We start from the raw sequence: 21,666 nt of genomic DNA, 5'->3' as shown, positions 1-21,666 counted from the left end.
AGCGCCCCCTGGCGGCCGCCACGGGACACACACCCCCGGGGGGACCCAGGCGTCCGGGAGGGGAACCCAACCGCCCCATAAGGGACCCAGGCATGCGGGGACAGTCAACCCCCCCGTTCCCCCCAGTTCCCCCCGCCCCCACCTCGCAGGGGACCCAGGCGTCCGGGCCCCCTAACTGCCCCCCCGCCCCCCCCCGCCCCAGCAGTGTTTCCTGTAGGGTCACAGCGCCCCCTGGCGGGCCGGCGGTGCCACGGGGCATCCCGCTCCCCCCAACCCCCTCCCAATTCGGGGTGTCACCCCCACCCCCCCCAATACCGTCCCGATCCCCCCCCCCCATCCCCCTCCCCCCGCGGGCGGCACCGGGGGCGGTGGGGGAGGGGGCGGGGGGAGGGGGCCCGGGCGGCCCCGCCCCCCCGGAGGCGGCTCCCGGTTCCCGCAGCCGCTCCCGGCGGGAGGGACCGAGCGGCCGCTCCCGCCATGGCCCGACCCCCCCGCCCCCCCCGCCCGTAGGCCCGGCCCAGGTACCGACCGGCCCCCGCACGCCTGGGTCCCTCCCGGACGCCTGGGTCCCCCCCGGGGTTGGGGGGGGGGGCGTGGGATGCGGGGATGGATGGATGGATGGATGGGGGGGGGGGGGGCCGGACGCCTGGGTCCCCTCCCGAACGCCTGGGTCCCCTCCCGAACGCCTGGGTCCTCGGGGCCTGGGGATGATGGATGGATGGCGGGGGGATGGGAGGGCGCCCGGACGCCTGGGTCCCCCCCATGGGCACCTAAATGGGAACGGGGGGGCGCGGGGAGGCCCCGTGCGCGAGGCCTGGGGGGGCGTTGGGGCCCCGGACGCCTGGGTCCCCCCCCGAACGCCTGGGTCCCCCCCTGAACGCCTGGGTCCTCCATCGGCACCGAATGGGGGGGGGCGGTGATGCTGTAAGTGGGGCAGAGGCGGCCCGGACGCCTGGGTCCCCTGGTGGGGGTGGGATGGGGAGGGAGGCCCGAACGCCTGGGTCCCCCCCGGACGCCTGGGTCCCCTGGTGGGGGGGGTGGGATGGGGAGTGGACCCGGACGCCTGGGTCCCCCCCGGACGCCTGGGTCCCCAGGCCGCAGGATGCCGGAACTCCGGTTGCCAGGGTGACGCTCCGGGGTCCGTTGCCGTGGAAACGGGGGGGGAGACGCCCCCCTCCCCCCGCTGCGGTGGGGGGTCCTGGGGGGGGGCGTGGGGGTCCTGAGGGGTTGGGGGTCCCGGGGGATCGGGCCCCCCCACTAATGGTCTCTTCTGCTTCTTCTCTCCCCCCTCCCCCCGCTTCCCGTCGGCCCCCTGGGTGTCCGTGTGTCCCCCCCATGTCCGTGTGTCCCCCCCATGTCCGTGTGTCCCCCGCCATGTCCGTGTGTCCCCCCCATGTCCGTGTGTCCCCCCCCATGTCCGTGTGTCCCCCGCCATGTCCGTGTGTCCCCCAACATCTGTCTGTCTCCCAATGTCTGTCTGTCCCCCCATGTCCGTGTGTCCCCCAACGTCTGTCTGTCTCCCAATGTCTGTCTGTCCCCCCATGTCTGTGTGTCCCCCCGTCCCTTCCCCATGACCCCCCTGACCCCCCCACTCCTCCCTGTGCCCCCATCCTCCCCTTGTCCCCAACCCCCAACACCCCCCCCATACCCCCCAACACCGCCCATCCCCCCATTGCCCCACGACCCCCCCATCCCCCCTATGACCCCCCCACAACCCCCCCATGACCCCCCATCCCATCCCCCCAAACTCCCCATGACCCCCCCACACCCCCCATCCCCCCTTCCCTCCCATCCCCCCATGACCCCCCATCCCCCCCAAACCCCCCACGACCCCCCCATCCCCCCATCCTATCACCCCATCCCCCCTTCCCTCCCATCCCTCCCCGACCCCCCCCAACCCCTCATGGCCCCCCCGTTCCCCCTTCCCCTCCCATCCCCCCCTGCCCCCCCACAACGCCCCCATCCCCCATCCTATCACCCCATTCCCCCTGACCCCCATGACCCCCCCATTCCCCCTTCCCTCCCATCCCCCCCATGCCCCCCACAACACCCCATGACCCCCCCATCCCCCCATCCTATTACCCCATGACACCCCCATCCCCCATGACCCCCCCATTCCCTCTTCCCTCCCATCCCCCCCGAACCCCCATGACCCCCCATCCCCCCTTCCCTCCCATCCCCACCTGCCCCCCTCCCCCCCCAGCCCCCCCATGGCTCTCCCCTCCCCCTCCGCCCCGTGACCCCCGCTCCCCTCCCCCGCCATGCCGCCCCCCCCGCTGGCCCTGGCGCTGGCCCTGGCGCTCTGGGCCCCCCCGGGCGCCGCCCCCCAGGACCCCCCCCCGGACCCGCGGTTCCCGGTGGTGCCCACGCAGTACGGGCGGCTGCGGGGGGCGCGGCGCGACCTGAGCAACGAGCTGCTGGGCCCGGTGCAGGCGTTCCTGGGGGTGCCCTACGCCGCCCCCCCGCTGGGCCCCCGCCGCTGGGCGCCCCCCGAGGCCCCCGCCGCCTGGGGGGGGGTCCGCGACGCCACCGCCTTCGGCCCCGCCTGCCCCCAGAACCTGCGCGCCGGGCCCCCCCCGCTGATGCTGCCGCTCTGGCTCAGCGACAACCTGGAGGCCGCGGGCGCCTACGTGGCGGCGCAGAGCGAGGACTGCCTGTACCTCAACCTATACGTGCCCACCGAGGACGGTATGGACACGGGGGACATGGGGGCAATGGGGACATTGGGGACATGGGGGGCAATGGGGACATTGGGGTCAACGGGGTGAATGGGGGTATGGGGTCAATGGGGTGAATGGGGACATGGGGTGAATGGGGGCAGAGCCATCACTGCCTGTACCTCAACCTATACGTGCCCACCGAGGACGGTATGGATACAGGGGACATGGGGGCAATGGGGACATTGGGGACAGTGGGGACATGGGGGTGAATGGGGTGAATGGGGACATTGGGGACATGGGGTGAATGGGGACATGGGGTGAATGGGGGCAGAGCCATCACTGCCTGTACCTCAACCTATACGTGCCCACCGAGGACGGTATGGATACGGGGGACATGGGGGACATGGGGACATTGGGGACGTGGGGGTGAATGGGGACATTGGGGACATTGGGGTCAATGGGGTCAATGGGGTGAATGGGGACATGGGGTGAATGGGGGCAGAGCCATCACTGCCTGTACCTCAACCTATACGTGCCCACCGAGGACGGTATGGATACGGGGGACATGGGGGCAATGGGGACATTGGGGACATGGGAGTGAATGGGGACATTGGGGTCAACGGGGTGAATGGGGGTATGGGGTCAATGGGGTGAATGGGGACATGGGGTGAATGGGGGCAGAGCCATCACTGCCTGTACCTCAACCTATACGTGCCCACCGAGGACGGTATGGATACGGGGGACATGGGGGCAATGGGGACAATGGACTGAATGAGGACATGGGGGTGAATGGGGACATGGGGGTGAATGGGGACATGGGGTCAATGGGGTGAATGGGGACATGGGGTCAATGGGGTGAATGGGGGTATGGGGTGAATGGGATCAATGGGGTGAATGGGGACAATGGAGTGAATGGGGAGATGGGGGTGAATGGGGACATGGGGTCAATGGGGTGAATGGGGACAATGGGGGTGAATGGGGACATGGGGTGAATGGGGACATGGGGTCAATGGGGTGAATGGGGACATGGGGGTGAATGGGGTGAATGGGGTGAATGGGGGTATGGGGTGAATGGGGTCAATGGGGTGAATGGGGACATGGGGTCAATGGGGTGAATGGGGGTACGGGGTGAATGGGGTCAATGGGGTGAATGGGGACATGGGGTGAATGGGGACATGGGGGTGAATGGGGACATGGGGTCAATGGGGTGAATGGGGACAATGGGGGTGAATGGGGTCAATGGGGTGAATGGGGACATGGGGTGAATGGGGACATGGGGGTGAATGGGGACATGGGGTGAATGGGGACATGGGGTGAATGGGGACATGGGGGTGAATGGGGACATGGGGTCAATGGGGTGAATGGGGACATGGGGTGAATGGGGACATGGGGTGAATGGGGGCAGAGCCATCACTGCCTGTACCTCAACCTATACGTGCCCACCGAGGACGGTATGGATACGGGGGACATGGGGGCAATGGGGACATTGGGGACATGGGGGTGAATGGGGACATTGGGGTCAATGGGGTCAATGGGGTGAATGGGGACATGGGGTGAATGGGGACATGGGGTGAATGGGGGCAGAGCCATCACTGCCTGTACCTCAACCTATACGTGCCCACCGAGGACGGTATGGATACGGGGGACACGGGGAGATGGGGACCTGGGGGGTGAATGGGGACCTGGGGGGCAATGGGGACGTGGGGGGGCGATGGGGACATGGGGTGAATGGGGACCTGTGGGGCAATGGGGGCATGGGGTGAATGGGGGCACAGGGAGGGGGGCAGAACAAGGGCTGTGCCTTAACCTCTGTGACCCATTGGACGGTATGAGAGGGCGGGGCCAGTGGGTGTGGTCGGTGTCAGTGGGCGGGGTCAGTGGGTGGGGTCCATGGGTGTGGTCAGTGGGTGTGGTCGGGGTCAGTGGGTGGGGTCCATGGGTGTGGTCATTGGGTATGGGCGGGGTCATTGGGCGTGGTCACGGTGTTGTCATTGGTGGGCTCATTGGGTGTGGTCAGTGGGCGGGGTCATTGGGTGTGGTCGGTGTCGGTGGGTGTGGTCATTGGGTGTGGTCAGTGGGCGGGGTCATTGGGTGTGGTCGGTGTCGGTGGGTGTGGTCATTGGGTGTGGTCAGTGGGCGGGGTCATTGGGTGTGGTCGGTGTCGGTGGGTGTGGTCATTGGGTATGGTCAGTGGGCGGACTCATTGGGTGTGGTCGGTGTCAGCGGGCGGGGTCATTGGGTGTGGTCAGTGGGCGGGGTCATTGGGTGTGGTCGGTGTCAGCGGGCGGGGTCATTGGGTGTGGTCGGTGTCAGTGAGCGGGGTCATTGGGCGTGGTCACGGTGTTGTCAGTGGGTGGGGTCGTTGGGTGGGGTCGGGGGGTGTGGTCAGTGGGCGGGGCTCTGTGGAGGACCGGGCTCAACCTCCACACCCCATTGGATGACGGCGGGGCCGGGTGGGCGGGGCAAGCACACCCCAGCCAGAGAGCAAACGGGGAAAGAAAGGAGGAAATTGGGCAAATTCGGGCTGGAACGGGGGCGGGGGGGAATGGGGTGAAAACCGGGGGGCTTGGGAAATGGGGTGAAAACCGGGAGAAATGGGCAAAATGCGATGGAAGAGGAGAACGTGGGGAAATGGGGCAAAACCCAGCAAAATGGGGCAAAATCCGGGGGAGGGGGGAGGGGCCCGGCCGCTCTGTGCCCCGGAAACGGGGTGAAAAACGGCAGATTTGGGCAAAATGGGGGGTGGGGGATCCCCCAGGGCTGGACACACCCAGACCCCCCACCCGGCCACACCCCCCGGACGCCTGGGTCCCTCCCCGAATGCCTGGGTCCCTCCCGGACGCCTGGGTCCCTCCCCGAACTCCTGAGTCCCTCCCGGACGCCTGGGTCCCTGTGCTGGAGCCGTCAGCCCCCGTGCCCGCGTCCGTCTGTCCCGACGCCCTCCAGCCACCCCAGTGTCCGTCTGTCCGTCCCGACATCCTTCATCCGCCCGAACGTCCGTCTGTCCGTCCCCAGTTCCTCCGCTCACCCCAACATCCGTCTGTCCGTCCGTCACCCAGGCGTCTGTCCATCCGCCCCCATGGCCTCCACCCGTCCACGTGTCCATCTGTCCGTCCCTCTGCCCTCCCTCTGCCTCCATGTCCATCCCAACGCCCTCCGCCCACCCCCATGTCCGTCTGTCCCTCCATCCCCACATCCATCCATCCGCCCCCCCATGTCCGTCCGTCTGTCCGTCCCTCCGCCCTCCACCTCAGCGTCCGTCTGTCCGTCCATCCCCACATCCTCCACCCACCCCCCATGTCCATCTGTCCATCCACCCCATCTGTCCATCCGTCCATCCTTCACCCCGTGTCCGTCTGTCCCTCCATCCCCCGTCCGTCCGTCCATCCCCACATCCATCTGTCTGCCCCCCATGTCCGTCCGTCTGTCCATCCCTCTGCCCTCCATCCACCTCAACGTCCGTCTGTCCATCCATCCCCCCATCCTCCACCCACCCCCGTGTCCGTCTGTCCCTTCACCCCCCCCGTCTGTCCATCCATCCCCACATCCTCCACCCCCATGTCCGTCCGTCCGTCCATCCCCCTGTCCATCTGTCCATCCATCTCCCCGTCTGTCCGTCCGTCCATCCCCACATCCTCCACACACCCCCGTGTCTGTCTGTCCGTCCATCCCCCCCGTCCTTCCATCCATCCCCCCCCATCCATTTGTCTGTCCCTCCATCCCCCCTTGTCCGTCCGTCCATCCCCACCAATCCGTCTGTCCCCCCATCCCCCCCTGGTCCATCTGTCTGTCCATCCCCCCCAATCTGTCTGTCTGTCCATCCCCCCCAATCTGTCTGTCCGTCCATCCACTCCCCCCGTCTGTCTGTCTGTCCATCCCCCCCAATCTGTCCGTCCGTCCATCCCCGCCCCAGTCTGTCCGTCCATCCCCCCAATCTGTCCGTCCATCCCCCCCCGTCCGTCCGTCCACCCCCTCCCCCCGGCCCCATTTTTGGGCCCCTCCCCCCTCTTCCCCCCCCCCTTTTTTTCTCTCGGGGGTGGGGGCACCTTTTGCCGTTTTTTCCTCTTTTTTGGCCCATTTTTTGGGGCCTGAAAATCGCGGTTTTTTTGGGTTTTTTTCTTTTTTTTTTTTTTGGCAGTTTTTTCCCCGCCCCTCCCCCCACCCCCAAAATCGCCCCTTTTGGCCCCAAAAGCCTCTTCCCGCTTCTCTCCCCGGTCCAGGTTTGGTCGCCAAAAGGCGCGAGGACGGCGCGGCCCCCCCGGACCCAGGTATTTTGGTGCATGTTCCGCCGGTTTTGGGCAAAAACACAAAATCTGCTGTTTGGAGCTTTTTGGTTCTTCCCTGGTTTTTGGGTTTTTTCCCCCTCCCCTCCCCCCCCGCCCCCGTTTTCTTTCCTTTTTCGGGGGCATTCGCCCCGTTTTTGGCTGCGGATTTTGGTTCTTTCTCTGTTTTTGGTGATTTTGGTTGTTTTTTGCTGGTTTTTTCTTTCCTGGGGGGTTTGGGGGATTTTGTTGGTGGTTTTTTTGTGGTTTTTGTTGCTTTTTGGTGGTTTTTGGTTTTTTGTTGTTTTTGGCTTTTTTTTTTTTTTGGACACGCCCCCTCCCCCCACCCCCCTCCCCCCCCCCGCCCCGGACGCCGGGGTCCCCCCGCCCCTCCCCCCTCCACACCCCGGACGCCGGGGTCCCCCCGCCCCTCCCCCCCCATCATGGGGGACACGTTGCCATGGAAACCCCCCCTCCCCCAACTGTGACCTCTGACCCCGGCTGTCACCCCCCCCAGCACTGGGGACAAGGGGGGGGAGGGGGGGGGTGTCCCCAAAAGTGACACTGGGGGGGGACCAGGGGGAGGGGTGACCTCGTGGTGACCCCAGTGCTGGGGGGTCCCCCATGATGTCCCCCAGGTGTCCCCCAGGGGGCTCCCCAGGGCTGTCCCCAAGGTGTCCCCAGCACTGGGGCGTCCCCCATGATGTCCCCAGGGGGTCCCTGGTGTCCCCAGGGGTGTCCCCAGTGCTGGGGGATCCCCCACAATGTCCCTGGGGGTCCCTGCTGTCCCCAGGGGGTTCCCCAGGGTGTCCCCAGTGCTGGGGGGTCCCCCACAATGTCCCCCACAGTGTCCCCAAGATGTCCCCAAGATGTCCCCAGGGTGTCCCTGGTGTCCCCAGGGGTGTCCCCAGTGCTGGGGTCCCCAGGATGCTTGTCGGGGGGTCCCCCACAATGTCCCCCACAATGTCCCGGGGGGTCCCTGGTGTCCCCAGCACCGGGGGGTCCCCAGCATGGTCCTTAGGGTGCCCCCGGGGGTGTCCCCAGCACTGGGGGGACCCCCACAAAGTCCCCAAGATGTCCCCATGATGTCCCCAGGGTGCCCCTGGTGTCCGCAGGGGTGTCCCCAGCGCTGGGGGGACCCCCGCAATGTCCCCCAACGACGTCCCAGGGGGGTTCCTGTTGTCCCCAGGGGGCTCCCCGGGGGTGTCCCCGGTGTCCCCCCGATGTCCCCGCTGTCCCCGCCCCCAGACATCCGGGACAGCGGGAAGAAGCCGGTGATGCTGTTCCTGCACGGCGGCTCCTACATGGAGGGCACGGGGAACATGTTCGACGGCAGCGTCCTGGCCGCCTACGGCAACGTCATCGTGGTCACCATGAACTACCGGCTCGGGGTCCTGGGTAGGGGACACGGGGACATGGGGGAGATGGGGGGGACACGGGGGACATGGGGGACATGGGGGGTATGGAGACACATGGGGGATGTGGGGATATGGGGACATGGGCTGGGGTGGAGACACCATGGGACACCATGGGGAACCTCCATGGGGACATGGGGACACCATGGGGAACCTCCTTGGGGTCACAGGGTGGGTATGGGGACATGGGGACACCATAGGGAACCTCCCTGGGGATGTGGGGACATGGGGACACCATGGGGAACCTTCGTAGGTCATGGGATGGACATGGGGACACTGTGGGGAATCTCCTTGGGGTGGCGTCCCCTGGTGTCCCCAGTGTCGCCACGGAGTCCCCGCTGTCCCTGTGCTGTCCCTGTGCTGTCCCCACTGTCCCCAGTGTCCCCATGGAGTCCCCGCTGTCCCTGGTGTCCCTGTGCTGTCCCTGTGCCATCGCCGGTGTCCCCACGGAGTCCCCGCTGTCCCTGGTGTCCCTGTGCCGTCCCTGTGCCATCGCCGGTGTCCCCACGGAGTCCCCGCTGTCCCTGGTGTCCCCGTGGTGTCCCCACGGGGTCCCCACTGTCCCTGTGGTGTCCCCACGGAGTCCCCGGTGTCCCCACTGTCCCCACGGAGTGCCCGGTGTCCCCAGGGTTCCTGAGCACGGGGGACCAGGCGGCCAAGGGGAACTACGGGCTGCTGGACCAGATCCAGGCGCTGCGCTGGCTGCACGAGAACGTCGGCAACTTCGGCGGCGACCCCCAGCGCATCACCATCTTCGGCTCCGGCGCCGGCGCCGCCTGCGTCAGCCTGCTCATCCTGTCCCACCACTCCGAAGGTACCCGCGCTGTCACCCCAGTGTCACCAACATCACCCCAGTGTCACCCCAGTGTCACCAACATCACCCCAGTGTCACCCCAACATCACCAACATCATCCCAACTTCACCCCCATATCAACCTGCTCATCCTGTCCCACCACTCCGAAGGTACCCGCGGTGTCACCCCAGTGTCACCAACATCACCCCAGTGTCACCCCAGTGTCACCAACATCACCCCAGTGTCACCTCAACATCACCCCAATGTCACCCCAACATCACCATCATCGGCTTCGGCGCCGCCTGCGTCAGCCTGCTCATCCTGTCCCACCACTCCGAAGGTACCCACCGTGTCACCACTGTCACCCCAGTGTCACCAACATCACCCCAGTGTCACCCCAACGTCACCAACATCACCCCAGTGTCACCCCAACATCACCAACATCATCCCAACTTCACCCCCATATCCGCCTCCTCATCCTGTCCCACCACTCCAAAGGTACCCACGGTGTCACCAGTGTCACCAGTGTCACCTCATTGTCACCAACATCATCCCAATGTCATCCCAACATCACCCCCATATCCGCCTCCTCATCCTGTCCCACCACTCCGAAGGTACCCACGGTGTCACCACTGTCACCCCAGTGTCACCAATGTCACCCCAGTGTCACCAACATCACCCCAGTGTCACCAACATCATCCCAACGTCACCCCCACATCCACCTGCTCATCCCAGGTCTGTTCCAGAAGGCCATCTCCCCATGGTGTCCCCATCTCCCCATGATGTCCCCATGTCCCACCATGTCCCCACCTCCCCATCCCCCCATGATGTCCCCATGTCCCACCACGTCCCCACCTCCCCACATCCCCATGATGTCCCCATGTCCCACCACGTCCCCACCTCCCCACATCCCCATGATGTCCCCATGTCCCACCACGTCCCCACCTCCCCACATCCCCACGATGTCCCCAACGTCCCACCATGTCCCCAGGTCTGTTCCAGAAGGCCATCGCCCAGAGCGGCACGGCCATCTCCAGCTGGTCGGTGAACTACCAGCCGCTCAAGTACACGCGGCTGCTGGCGGCCAAGGTCGGGTGCGACGGCGCCGACACCGGCGCGGCCGTCGAGTGCCTGCGGCGCCAGCCCTTCCGCGCCCTGGTGGACCAGGACGTGCAGCCCGCGCGCTACCACGTGGCCTTCGGGCCGGTGGTGGACGGCGACGTGGTCCCCGACGACCCCGAGATCCTCATGCAGCAGGGCGAGTTCCTCAACTACGACATCCTCATCGGCGTCAACCAGGGCGAGGGGCTCAAGTTCGTGGAGGACTCGCTGGAGAGCGAGGACGGCATCTCGGCGTCCTACTTCGACTTCACCATCTCCAACTTCGTGGACAACCTCTACGGGTACCCGGAGGGCAAGGACATCCTGCGCGAGACCATCAAGTTCATGTACACGGACTGGGCGGACCGCGACAACGGCGAGATGCGGCGCAAGACGCTGCTGGCGCTGTTCACCGACCACCAGTGGGTGGCGCCGGCGGTGGCCACGGCCAAGCTCCACGCCGAGTACCAGTCGCCCGTGTACTTCTACACCTTCTACCACCACTGCCAGACGGACGCGCGGCCCGAGTGGGCGGACGCGGCGCACGGGGACGAGATCCCCTACGTGTTCGGGGTGCCCATGGTGGGCGCCACCGACCTGTTCCCCTGCAACTTCTCCAAGAACGACGTGATGCTCAGCGCCGTCGTCATGACCTACTGGACCAACTTCGCCAAGACCGGGTGGGTGCTGGAGGGGGTGGGGGGGTGGGCCGTTGAGGGGGTGGTTGAGTTGTTGGTTGATTGATTGAGTGGTTGGTTGGTTGGGTTGGTGGTTGGTTGAGTGGTTGGGTGGTTGGTTGAGTTGTTGGGTGGTTGGTTGAGTGGTTGGTTGGGTGGTTGGATGGTTGGTTGAGTGGTTGGTTGGTTGGGTTGGTGGTTGGTGGAGTGGTTGGGTGGTTGGTTGAGTTGTTGGGTGGTTGGGTTGATGGTTGGTTGAGTGGTTGGGTGGTTGGTTGAGTTGTTGGGTGGTTGAGTTGTTGGTTGGTTGAGTGGTTGGTTGGTTGAGTGGTTGATTGGTTGGGTTGGTGGTTGGTTGAGTGGTTGGGTGGTTGGTTGAGTTGTTGGGTGGTTGAGTTGTTGGGTGGTTGAGTGGTTGGTTGGTTGGGTTGGTGGTTGGTTGAGTTGTTGGTTGGTTGGTTGAGTGGTTGGTTGGTTGGGTTGATGGTTGGTTGAGTGGTTGGGTGGTTGGTTGAGTTGTTGGGTGGTTGAGTGGTTGGTTGGTTGAGTGGTTGATTGGTTGGGTTGGTGGTTGGTTGAGTTGTTGGTTGATTGGTTGAGTGGTTGGTTGGTTGGGTTGATGGTTGGTTGAGTGGTTGGGTGGTTGGTTGAGTTGTTGGGTGGTTGAGTGGTTGGTTGAGTTGTTGGTTGATTGGTTGAGTGGTTGGTTGGTTGGGTTGATGGTTGGTTGAGTGGTTGGGTGGTTGGTTGAGTGGTTGGGTGGTTGAGTGGTTGGTTGAGTTGTTGGTTGATTGATTGAGTGGTTGGTTGGTTGGGTTGGTGGTTGGTTGAGTGGTTGGGTGGTTGGTTGAGTGGTTGGTTGGTTGGATGGTTGAGTGGTTGGTTGGTTGGTTGAGTTGTTGGTTGATTCGTTGAGGGGTTGGTTGGGTGGTTGGTTGAGTTGTTGGGTGGTTGAGTTGTTGGGTCGTTGAGTGGTTGGTTGGTTGGGTGGTTGGATGGTTGGTTGAGTGGTTGGTTGGTTGGATGGTTGAGTGGTTGGTTGGTTGGTTGAGTTGTTGGTTGATTCGTTGAGGGGTTGGTTGGGTGGTTGGTTGAGTTGTTGGGTGGTTGAGTTGTTGGGTCGTTGAGTGGTTGGTTGGTTGAGTGGTTGGTTGGGTTGATGGTTGGTTGAGTCGTTGGGTGGTTGGTTGAGTTGTTGGGTGGTTGAGTGGTTGGTTGGGTGGTTGGGTGGTTGGTTGGTTGGTTGAGTTATTGGTTGAGTGGTTGGTTGGTTGCTTGGATTGATGGTTGGTTGGGTGGTTGGTTGAGTTGTTGGGTCGTTGAGTGGTTGATTCGTTGAGTGGTTGGTTGGTTGGGTTGATGGTTGGTTGAGTTGTTGGGTGGTTGGGTTGATGGTTGGTTGAGTGGTTGGGTGGTTGGTTGAGTTGTTGGGTGGTTGAGTGGTTGGTTGGGTGGTTGGATGGTTGGTTGAGTGGTTGGTTGGTTGGGCTGGTGGTTGGTGCAGTGGTTGGGTGGTTGGTTGAGTTGTTGGGTGGTTGAGTTGTTGGTTGATTGTTTGAGTGGTTGGTTGTTTGGATGGTTGAGTGGTTGGTTGAGTTGTTGGTTGATTGGTTGAGTGGTTGGTTGGTTGGGTTGATGGTTGGTTGAGTTGTTGGATGTTTGGTTGAGTTGTTGGTTGGTTGAGTTGTTGGATGTTTGGTTGGCTGGTTGAATGGTTGGCTGGTTGGGTTGATGGTTGGTTGGGTTGATGGTTGGTTGGTTGGATGGTTGAGTGGTTGGTTGAGTGGTTGGACGGTTGAGTGATTGGTTGAGTTGTTAGTTGGTTGGTTGTGTTGTTGGGTGGTCAGTTGGGTTGTTGCTCAGTTGGTTGAGTTGGTTGGTTGGTTGAGTTGTTGCTCAACTGGTTGAGTTGTTGGTTGGTTGGTTGAGTTGTTGGTTGAGTTGTTGGATGGTTGAGTGGCTGGCTGGTTGGTTATTGGTTGGTTGGTTGAGTTGTTGGTCATTTGGTTGAGTTGTTGGTCAACTGGTTGAGTTGTTGGATGGTTGGTTGGGTTCTTGCTTGGCTGGTTGAGTTGTTGGTTGATTGGTTGAGTGGTTGGTCATTTGGTTGAGTTGTTGGTCAACTGGTTGAGTTGTTGGTCAGTTGGTTGAGTTGTTGCTCGGTCGGTTGAGTTGTTGCTCGGTCAGTTGAGTTGTTGGCTGGTTGGTTGGGTTGTTGCTTGGCTGGTTGAGTTGTTGGTTGATTGGTTGAGTTCTGGTCAGCTGGTTGAGTCAGTTGGTTGGGTTGTTGCTCAACTGGTTGAGTTCTTGCTTGGTTGGTTGAGTTGTTGCTCAGTTGGTTGAGTCAGTTGGGTTGTTGGTTAGTTGGTTGGTTGAGATGTTGTTCGGTTGGTTGGGTTGTTGATCAGTTGGTTGGGTTGTTGCTCAGCTGGTTGAGTTGTTGGTTGATTGGTTGGGTCGTTGGGTGGTTGGTTGGGTTGTTGCTCAGCTGGTTGAGTTTATGGATGGTTGGTTGAGTTTATGGATGGTTGGTTGATTGGTTGGGTTGTTGGTTGGTTGAGTTGTTGCTTGGTTGAGTTGTTGGGTTGTTGGTTGAGTTATTGGTTGAGTTGTTGATTGGTTGGGTTGTTGGTTGAGTTGTTGGATGGTTGAGTGGTTGGCTGGTTGGTTGATTGGTTGGGTTGTTGGTTGGCTGGTTGAGTTGTTGGATGGTTGGTTGAGTTGTTGGTTGATTGGTTGGGTCGTTGTTTGGCTGGTCGAGTTGTTGGTTGAGTGGTTGGGTCGTTGGCTGGTTGGTTGGGTTGTTGGTTGATTGGTTGGGTTGTTGCTTGGCTGCTTAAGTTGTTGGTTGAGTGGTTGGGTGGTTGGCTGGTTGGTTGGGTTGTTGGTTGGCTGGTTGAGTTGTTGGTTGCTTGGTTGGGTTGTTGGCTGGCTGGTTGAGTTGTTGGTTGATTGGTTGGGTTGTTGGCTGGCTGGTTGAGTTGTTGGTTGATTGGTTGGGTTGTTGGCTGGCTGGTTGAGTTGTTGGTTGATTGGTTGGGTTGTTGGCTGGCTGGTTGAGTTGTTGGTTGCTTGGTTGGGTCGTTGGCTGGTTGGTTGGGTTGTTGCTTGGCTGGTTGAGTTGTTGGTTGAGTGGCTGGGTGGTTGGCTGGTTGGTTGAGTTGGTTGCTTGGTTGGGTTGTTGGTTGAGTGGTTGGGTTGGTTGAGTGGTTGGGTTGGTTGAGTTGTCCCTCGCTCTGCTGCCCCACCCCCCACCCCCTCTCCCCCGCGCGGCCCAACCCCCGCCGCCCGTAACCCCCCCGATCTGCCCCCCCTCCCCCCAGCGACCCCAACCAGCCGGTGCCGCAGGACACCAAGTTCATCCACACCAAGCCCAACCGCTTCGAGGAGGTGGTGTGGACGCGCTTCGACGGCAAGGACAAGCGGTACCTGCACATCGGGCTGAAGCCGCGCGTGCGCGACCACTACCGCGCCAACAAGGTGGCCTTCTGGCTCGAGCTCGTCCCCCACCTCCACAACCTCCACCAGCTGCCCCCCGGCTCCACCACCACGCGCCTCCCCCCGCCCCCCCGCCGCGGCCCCACGCGCCGGCCCCCCGGCCCCTCCCCCCGCCCCCCGCGCCCCGACCGCCCCGAGGGGGTGGGGGAGGGGGCGGGCGACGAGGAGGAGGGGGAGGGGCAGGGGGGGCGGCGGCGCTTCGCGCCCTTCCCGGGGGACTCGCGGGACTACTCGACCGAGCTGAGCGTGACCGTGGCCGTGGGCGCCTCCCTCCTCTTCCTCAACATCCTGGCCTTCGCCGCGCTCTACTACAAGCGGGACAAGCGGCCGCCCCACCCCCACCCGCACCCCCTCCCCCACCACCACGAGGGGCGCGTCCCGCGGCGCCTCAGCCCCCCCCCCCCCGACCCGCGCCGGGGTCTTGGGGGGCGGCGGGGGAGGGGTAGGGGTGGGGGGGGCCCCCAATGACCTGCTGGGGCACGGCGGGGGGGGAGGGGAGGAGGAGCTGGTGTCGCTGCAGCTGAAGCACCCGGACAGGGTGGGGGTGGGGCTGGGGGAGCTGGGGGGGGGCGGGGAGGGGGCGCTGCGGGGGGGGGCGCCGGCGGGCCCCCCCGATTACACGCTGGCGCTGCGGCGCGCGCCCGAGGACGTCCCCCTGCTGCCCCCCAACACCATCACCGTGGTGGCCGGGGGGGGGCTGCCCCCCCTGCACCCCTTCGGGCCGCCCTTCCCCCCCCCGCCCGGCCACAACAGCACCCTGCCCCACCCCCACTCCACCACCCGCGTATAGGCCGGGCGGCCCCTCCCCCTCCCCGCTGACACCCCGCCCCCCCCCCCCCCAATCCCCCCACGTGCCGGGGGGTGTCCGGATAAACCCCTCCCCCACAGCCTGGGGAGGGGTGGGGGGGGCACCCGGACGCCTGGGTCCCTCCTGGACGCCTGGGTCCCTTCTGAGACACCTGGGTCCCTCCCGGACGCCTGGGTCCCCCCATGAGTGTGTGGGGTGAGACCCTCCCCCCACCTGCTTGCGTCCCCGCCCGGACACCTGGGTCCGCACCCGGACGCCTGGGTCCCTCCCGGACGCCTGGGTCCCTGCCCGGACGCCTGGGTCCGCTGAAGAGGTAGCGGGGACCCCCACCCTCCCATCACGGACAAACTGACAGTCACGTGGGGACCCCTCCCCCAGCCCATCCCGGACGCCTGGGTCCCCCAAAGACGCATGGGAACCCCCAACCCCACCCCCCAAACCCGGACGCCTGGGTCCCCTGAAAACACACGGGGGGGGTTGGGGCCCCCCCGGACTCCTGGGTCCCCTAGAGGCGGGGGAGGGGGGGGGTGTCCGCTCCACCTGCACCCCCGGACGCCGGGGTCCCCGCCGCCCCTCCCCCCCCACCGTTGCATGTTCCCGACCCGGCGGGAAACGGCTCAAAACCCCAAAAATGCAGCAAACGAGGCCCGGGGGGGGGAGGGGCGATGCCACCCCTCCCCCCCCGCACCCCCCCGTGTCCCGGGGGGGGCCCTGACTCCCCTCCCCCTTCCCCTCCCCTCCCCCCCCCCCCGTTTTCTTTCTTTCGCGCTTTCTGTACAAAGAAAAACTTGTGCCAAACGCAGCAGTTTGGGGGTTCGGGGGGGACCCCCCCGCCCCTCCCCCCGCTGCCCCTCCCCCCCCATCGCCCCCCCGCCCGTGCCAAGATGGCGGCTGGAGCGCGAGATGGCGGCGACCCCGCCCCCCCGGTTGCCATGGAGACCCCAACATCCTCCCCCGGTTACCATGGAGACCCCGACATCCCCGGTTGCCATGGAGACCCCGACATCCTCAGTTACCATGGAGACCCCGCCCCCCGGTTGCCATGGAGACCCCGACATCCTCAGTTACCATGGAGACCCCGCCCCCCGGTTGCCTGACATCTCCCGGTTGCCATGGAGACCCCGACATCCCCGTTTGCCATGGAGACTCCGCCCCCCCCCGGTTGCCATGGAGACCCCGACATCCCCGGTTGCCCGACATTCCCCGTTGCCATGGTGACCCCATCACCCCGGTCGCCGCGGTGACGTCATCAGTCGCCACAGTGACGCGTGTCCCCCCCGCCCCGCCCCTCCCCCCCCCCATGGCGGCCCCGCCCCCAACAGCGACCCCGAGAGTTTCTATTTTTATTCCCGGGGGGGGGGGGAGGGGGGGAGGGGGCGGGGCCTCGCGCTGGGCGGGGCCTCGCGAGGGCGGGGCGGGGGGGAGGGGCGGGGGGGAGGGGCGGCCCCGGGGGTGTTTTTATGAAAAAAAAAGAAAAAAAGAAAAAAAACGGACAAAAAAGAGGAAAAAAGAAAAAAAATCGACAAAAAAAACCCCAAACGAATGCGCTGCGTTTCCTGGGGGGGGGGAGGGGAGGGGGGCGGTTTCCATGGGAACGGGGCGGCCCCGCCCCCCCGGGGTCCCCGCGGTCCCATTGGCTGCGGCGCCCCCTGGCGGGACCGGGGGGATGGGACGGAACTGGTTATACTGGGGTGGACTGGGATCGAACCGGGTCGAACTGGGATCGAATTGGGATCGACTGGGGGTTGAACTGGGACCGAACTGGGATCGAACCGGGTTGAACTGGGATCGAACCGGGTTGAACTGGGACCGAACTGGAATCGAACCGGGTTGAACTGGGATCGAACCGGGTTGAACTGGGACCGAACTGGGATCGTACCGGGTTGAACTGGGATCGAACCGGGTTGAACTGGGACCGAACTGGGATCGTACCGGGTTGCACTGGGATCGAACTGGGTTATACTGGGAGCAAACTGGGATCTCATGGGGGTTGAACTGGGATCGAACTGGAATCAAACTGGGTTATACTGGGAGCAAACTGGGGTCGCTGGGGTTGAACTGGGATCAAAGTGGGATCGAACCGTGTCGAACTGGGATCAAGCTGGGATCCAACTGGGACCAAACTGGGATCGAACGGGGTTGAACTGGAACCGAACTGGGACCAAACTGGGACCGATCCGGGGTCTCGGGGCCGGCCGGGCCGTTCCGGTGTTGGGGGAGGGGCGGGGGTGGGCGGAGCCTCGTGCGGGTCCCTCCCCCCCGGGCGCGCGCGCCTGCGCCGCTCCCACGCGTGCGCGTGGGGCCGTCCCGCCCCTCCCCCACCGCCCGCGCCTAACGCCGCGGGAACCCAGGCGTCCGGGAGACCCCTCCCCCCACCCCCGCGGGGAACCCAGGCGTCCGGGAGACCCCTCCCCCCACCCACCCGGGGAACCCAGGCGTCCGGGACACCCCCTCCTCCCCCCACCCACCCGGGGAACCCAGGCGTCCGGGACACCCCCTCCTCCCCCCACCCACCCGGGGAACCCAGGCGTCCGGGAGACCCCTCCCCCCACCCCCGCGGGGAACCCAGGCGTCCGGGAGACCCCCTCCTCCCCGCCCCCACCCGAGGGACCCAGGCATCCGGGCACCCCCCGGGGTCACAACCTTCCCGAGGGACCCAGGCATCCGGGCACCCCCCCTCCCCCATCCCCCGTTCGCTCGCCCCGCGGGTGGGGGGAGGGGCGCGCGGTGACGTCATGGCGGCGCTGGCCAGCTCGCTGATCCGGCAGCGCCGGGGGGGCAAGGACGCGCCCCCCCCCCCGCGCGCAGGGCCCCCCCCGCCCCCCCGGCGCGCGCGCGCCCCCCTCCCTGTGCCAGCAGCAGCTGCGCGGGCTCGTGAGCAAAGTGCGCGCGTGCGGGAGGAGGCGGCGCCCCCGCGAGAAACCGCCCGGTGAGGGGGAGGGGCCATGGGGGAGGGGCCATGGGGGGAGGGATCGTGGGGGGGAGGGGTCGTGGGAGGAAGGGGTCGTGGGGGGAGGGGCGGCGGGTGGGAGGGGTCATTGGGGGAGGGGTGATGGGGGGAGGGGCGACGGGTGGGAGGGGTCATTGGGGGAGGGGTCATGGGGAGGAGGGGTCATGGGGGGGAGGGGTCACGGGGGAGAGGCGTCCAGAGGTTGTCAGGGGGGTGTTTTGGGGTGCAATGGGGTGATTTTGGGGTCCCCCCCCAGAACCGCAGCTCCGCGGGGTTGGGGGTTCGGGGGGTTTTGGGGTGCAATGGGGTGATTTTGGGGTCCCCCCCAGAACCGCAGCTCCGTGGCGCCATCGCGAGGCTTCGCTGCGGCCACGGGCACTTCCTGCACATGGGGACGGACGGACGGCTGGACGGGACCTGGGAGGAGGCGGGGCCTGGAAGTGAGGGGCGGGGCCGGGAGGGGGGCGGGGCCAGGGAGGGGCGGGGCCGGGAGGAGGGCCGGGCCAGGGAGGGGTGGGGCCGGGGAGAGAGGGGGTGGGGCCAGGGGGTGAGGGGTGGAGTCAGGGAGGGGTGGGGCCAGGGAGTGAGGGGCGGAATCAGGGAGGGGTGGGGCCAGGGAGAGAGGGGTGGAGTCGGGGAGGGGTGGGGCCAGGGAGAGAGGGGCGGAGTCAGGGAGGGGTGGGGCCAGGGAGTGAGGGGGGGAGACAGGGAGGGGTGGGGCCAGGGAGTGAGGGGTGGGGCGAGGGGGGGTCGGGCCAGGGAGAGGGGGGAGGGCCAATGAGAGGGAGGCAGGACCAGGGAGAAAGGGGCGGGGCCGGGTGTGAGGGGCGGAGTCAGGGGGGGTGGAGCCATGAAGTGAGTGGCGGGGCCTGAGGGGCGGGGCCAAGAAGTGAGGGGCAGGGCTAGGGAGTGGGGGCGGGACATCAGGGGGCGGGGCCAGGGAAAAAGAGGTGGGGGCAGGATGTGGGGGGTGGGGCCTCAAGGGGTGGAGCTCCAGGGTGGGGCCAGGAATCTATGGGCAGGGCCTCAGGGGGCGGGGCCTCGGGGTGGAGCTTCAGGGTGGCGCCTGAAATCTATAGGCGGGGCCGAGGGGGGGTGGGGCCCAAGGGGGTGGAGCTTCGAGGGGTGTGGACTGAGGGGGCGGGGTTTGGGAAGGTGTGGTCTGAAGGGGGTGGGGTTGGAGGGGGTGTGTAAGGGGGCGGGGCCATGCGGGCGTGTCCGTGCGGGCGTGGCAGCCCCTCCCCTCCCCCCAGCGCTGTTCAACCTGATCCCCGTGGGGCTGCGCGTGGTCGCCATCCAGGGGGCGCTGGCCGGGCGCTACGTGGCCATGAACGGCGCGGGGCTGGTGTACGCGTCGGTGCGTGACCCCTGACCTCTGACCCCTGACCTCTGACCCCCACCCTGACCCACACCTGACCCCAACCCAGAACTCACACCCTGGCACCCACAACCTTCCCAAGGAACCCAGGTGTCTGGGAACCCCCACAATGGACCCAGGCGTCCGGGACCCCCTTCCCAAGGGACCCACGTGTCTGGGACCCCCTCCACAATGGACCCAGGCATCCGGGACCCCCTTCCTTAAGGAGCCCAGCCATCCAGGATCCCCCCACAAGGGACCCATGTGTCTGGGACCCCCCCACAATGGACCCAGGCGTCCGGGTGCTCCCCCCACAATAGACCCAGGTGTCTGGGACCCCCTTCCCATTGGACCCAGGTGTCTGGGAGCCCCCCCACAAGGGACCCAGGCGTCCGGGGTCCCCCCCATAATGGACCCAGGCGTCCAGGGTCCCCTTCCTTAAGGGCCCCAGCCATCCAGGCTCCCCCCACAATGGACCCAGGCGTCCGGGACCTCCTTCCCATTGGACCCACATGTCTGGGTCCGCCCCCACAAGGGACCCAGGCGTCCGGGCGCCCCCCTGCGACGGACCCAGGCGTGCGGGCGCCCCATGCTGATGGACCCAGGCGTCCGGGCGCCCCATGCCGATGGACCGAGGCGTCCGGGCGCCCCATGCCGATGGACCCAGGCGTCCGGGCGCCCCATGCCGATGGACCCAGGCGTCCAGGTGCCCCATGCCGATGGACCCAGGCGTGCGGGCGCCCCATGCCGATGGACCCAGGCGTGCGGGTGCCCGCAGGTGCACTTCACGGCCGAGTGCCGGTTCAAGGAGTGCGTGTTCGAGAACTACCACGTGCTCTACGCCTCGGCCGTTTACCGGCAGCGCCGCTCGGGCCGCGCCTGGTACCTGGGGCTGGACCGGCACGGCCGCCCCATGGCCGGGCACCGCGTGCGCAAGGACAAGGCGGCCGCGCACTTCCTGCCGCAGCTGCTCGAGGGTGAGGGGGCGGGGGGGGCCATGGGGGGTGGGGGGGGGGGGTGGGGGGGGGATGGGGGGATGGGGGTGGGATGGGGGTGGGGGGGACACAAGGCGGCCACGCACTTCCTGCCGCAGCTGCTCGAGGGTGAGGGGGGGCTGGGGGGGTGGGGGGGATGAGGGGATGGGGATGATGGGGGGACAGCGTGGGGGTTCCTACCCCTGCTGCTCGAGGGTGAGGGGGGGCCGTGGGGGGGCCGTGGGGGGTGGGGGGGCGGGTGGGGAGTGGAATGGGGGGGGGGTGATGGGGGGATGGGGGGACTGGGGGTGATGGAGGGGATGGGGGTGATGGAGGGGATGGGGGTGATGGGGATGGGGGTGATGGGGATGGGGGTCACTGGGGGGGTCACCAGGGGGTCACTGGGGATCACGGGGGGTCACTGGGGGGTCGCCTGGGGGTCACTGGGGACACGGGGTCACTGAGGGGTCACAGAGGGGTCACTGGGGGGTGACTTGGGGTCGGGGGGGGGGTCACTGAAGGGTCAGAGAGGGTCAGTGGGGGTCACCAGGGCATCACTGAAGGGTCACTGGGGGGTGACTTGGGGCCACCGGGGGGTCACCGCGGGTCACCTGGGGGTCACCGGGGGTCACCGGGGGGTCACCGGGGTCTCCCCCCCCCCCCAGTGGCCCTTTACCGGGAGCCATCGCTGCACGAGGTGGAGGAGCCGCCCGGGGACCCCCCCGAGGCCACGTAGTGCGACCTCTGACCCCGACCTGTGACCTCTGACCCCGACCTGTGACCCTTGACCTGTGACCTCCGCGCCCCCCCCTGCACTGACACCCCCCAGGGGGGGCCGCTCCCCCCCTTCCCCCTCCCCCACCGGGCACGTGGGGACACGAGCCCCCCCCACAGGCCACGCCCCCCACAGGCCACGCCTCCCCGGGCTGGCCCCGCCCCCCCCGCGGCCTTTTCTACGACCCCACACTGTGCTGGCCCCGCCCCCCCGCGCACTCAGAGCAATAAGACCCCGCCCCCTTTTCACGGGCCACGCCCCCTCCCGCATGATTAATGGTTCGATAGCTCCGCCCCCTCCGCGGCTGTAGCCCCGCCCCCCTCCGCGGGCTGGGCCCCGCCCCCCCCCAATAAACCATCAGTTTGTACCGAAACGGCGACTGGGGGGCGGGGCGAG

General features: G+C 66.2%; 2 protein-coding genes across 7 annotated transcripts; both read left to right on the top strand.

Moving 5' to 3' along the window:
• Window positions 1–438: 438 nt before the first annotated feature.
• On the top strand, window positions 439–16,768 carry NLGN2 (neuroligin 2). 6 transcript variants are annotated; one of them, XM_071800182.1, is made up of 8 exons: window positions 705–924; window positions 2,204–2,688; window positions 6,881–6,928; window positions 8,171–8,320; window positions 8,966–9,151; window positions 10,122–10,911; window positions 14,232–14,806; window positions 14,859–16,768. In XM_071800182.1, the coding sequence occupies exons 2-8, from the start codon at window positions 2,262–2,264 to the stop codon at window positions 15,194–15,196; spliced, it is 2,514 nt and encodes an 837-aa protein (XP_071656283.1). In that variant the 5' UTR covers window positions 705–924; window positions 2,204–2,261; the 3' UTR covers window positions 15,197–16,768. The 6 variants fall into 6 exon arrangements, with proteins under 6 accessions (XP_071656278.1, XP_071656280.1, XP_071656283.1 ...); XM_071800177.1 differs by lacking the exon at window positions 705–924 and adding an exon at window positions 439–521 and having other exon boundaries at window positions 14,232–14,956; XM_071800178.1 differs by having other exon boundaries at window positions 708–924; window positions 14,232–14,956.
• Window positions 16,769–17,512: 744 nt separating this feature from the next.
• On the top strand, window positions 17,513–21,643 carry FGF11 (fibroblast growth factor 11). The gene is given in 6 exon segments (XM_071800192.1): window positions 17,513–17,993; window positions 17,995–18,143; window positions 18,494–18,604; window positions 19,418–19,521; window positions 20,300–20,498; window positions 21,161–21,643. Coding segments are annotated over 6 exon segments (678 nt in total). The 5' UTR covers window positions 17,513–17,949; the 3' UTR covers window positions 21,232–21,643.
• The last annotated feature ends 23 nt before the right edge of the window (window positions 21,644–21,666 follow it).

This window comes from Patagioenas fasciata, chromosome 29, assembly GCF_037038585.1.
Source record: "Patagioenas fasciata isolate bPatFas1 chromosome 29, bPatFas1.hap1, whole genome shotgun sequence".
In the NCBI taxonomy this organism is placed as follows: domain Eukaryota; kingdom Metazoa; phylum Chordata; class Aves; order Columbiformes; family Columbidae; genus Patagioenas; species Patagioenas fasciata.
This window is presented reverse-complemented; position numbering and strand designations above follow the sequence as displayed.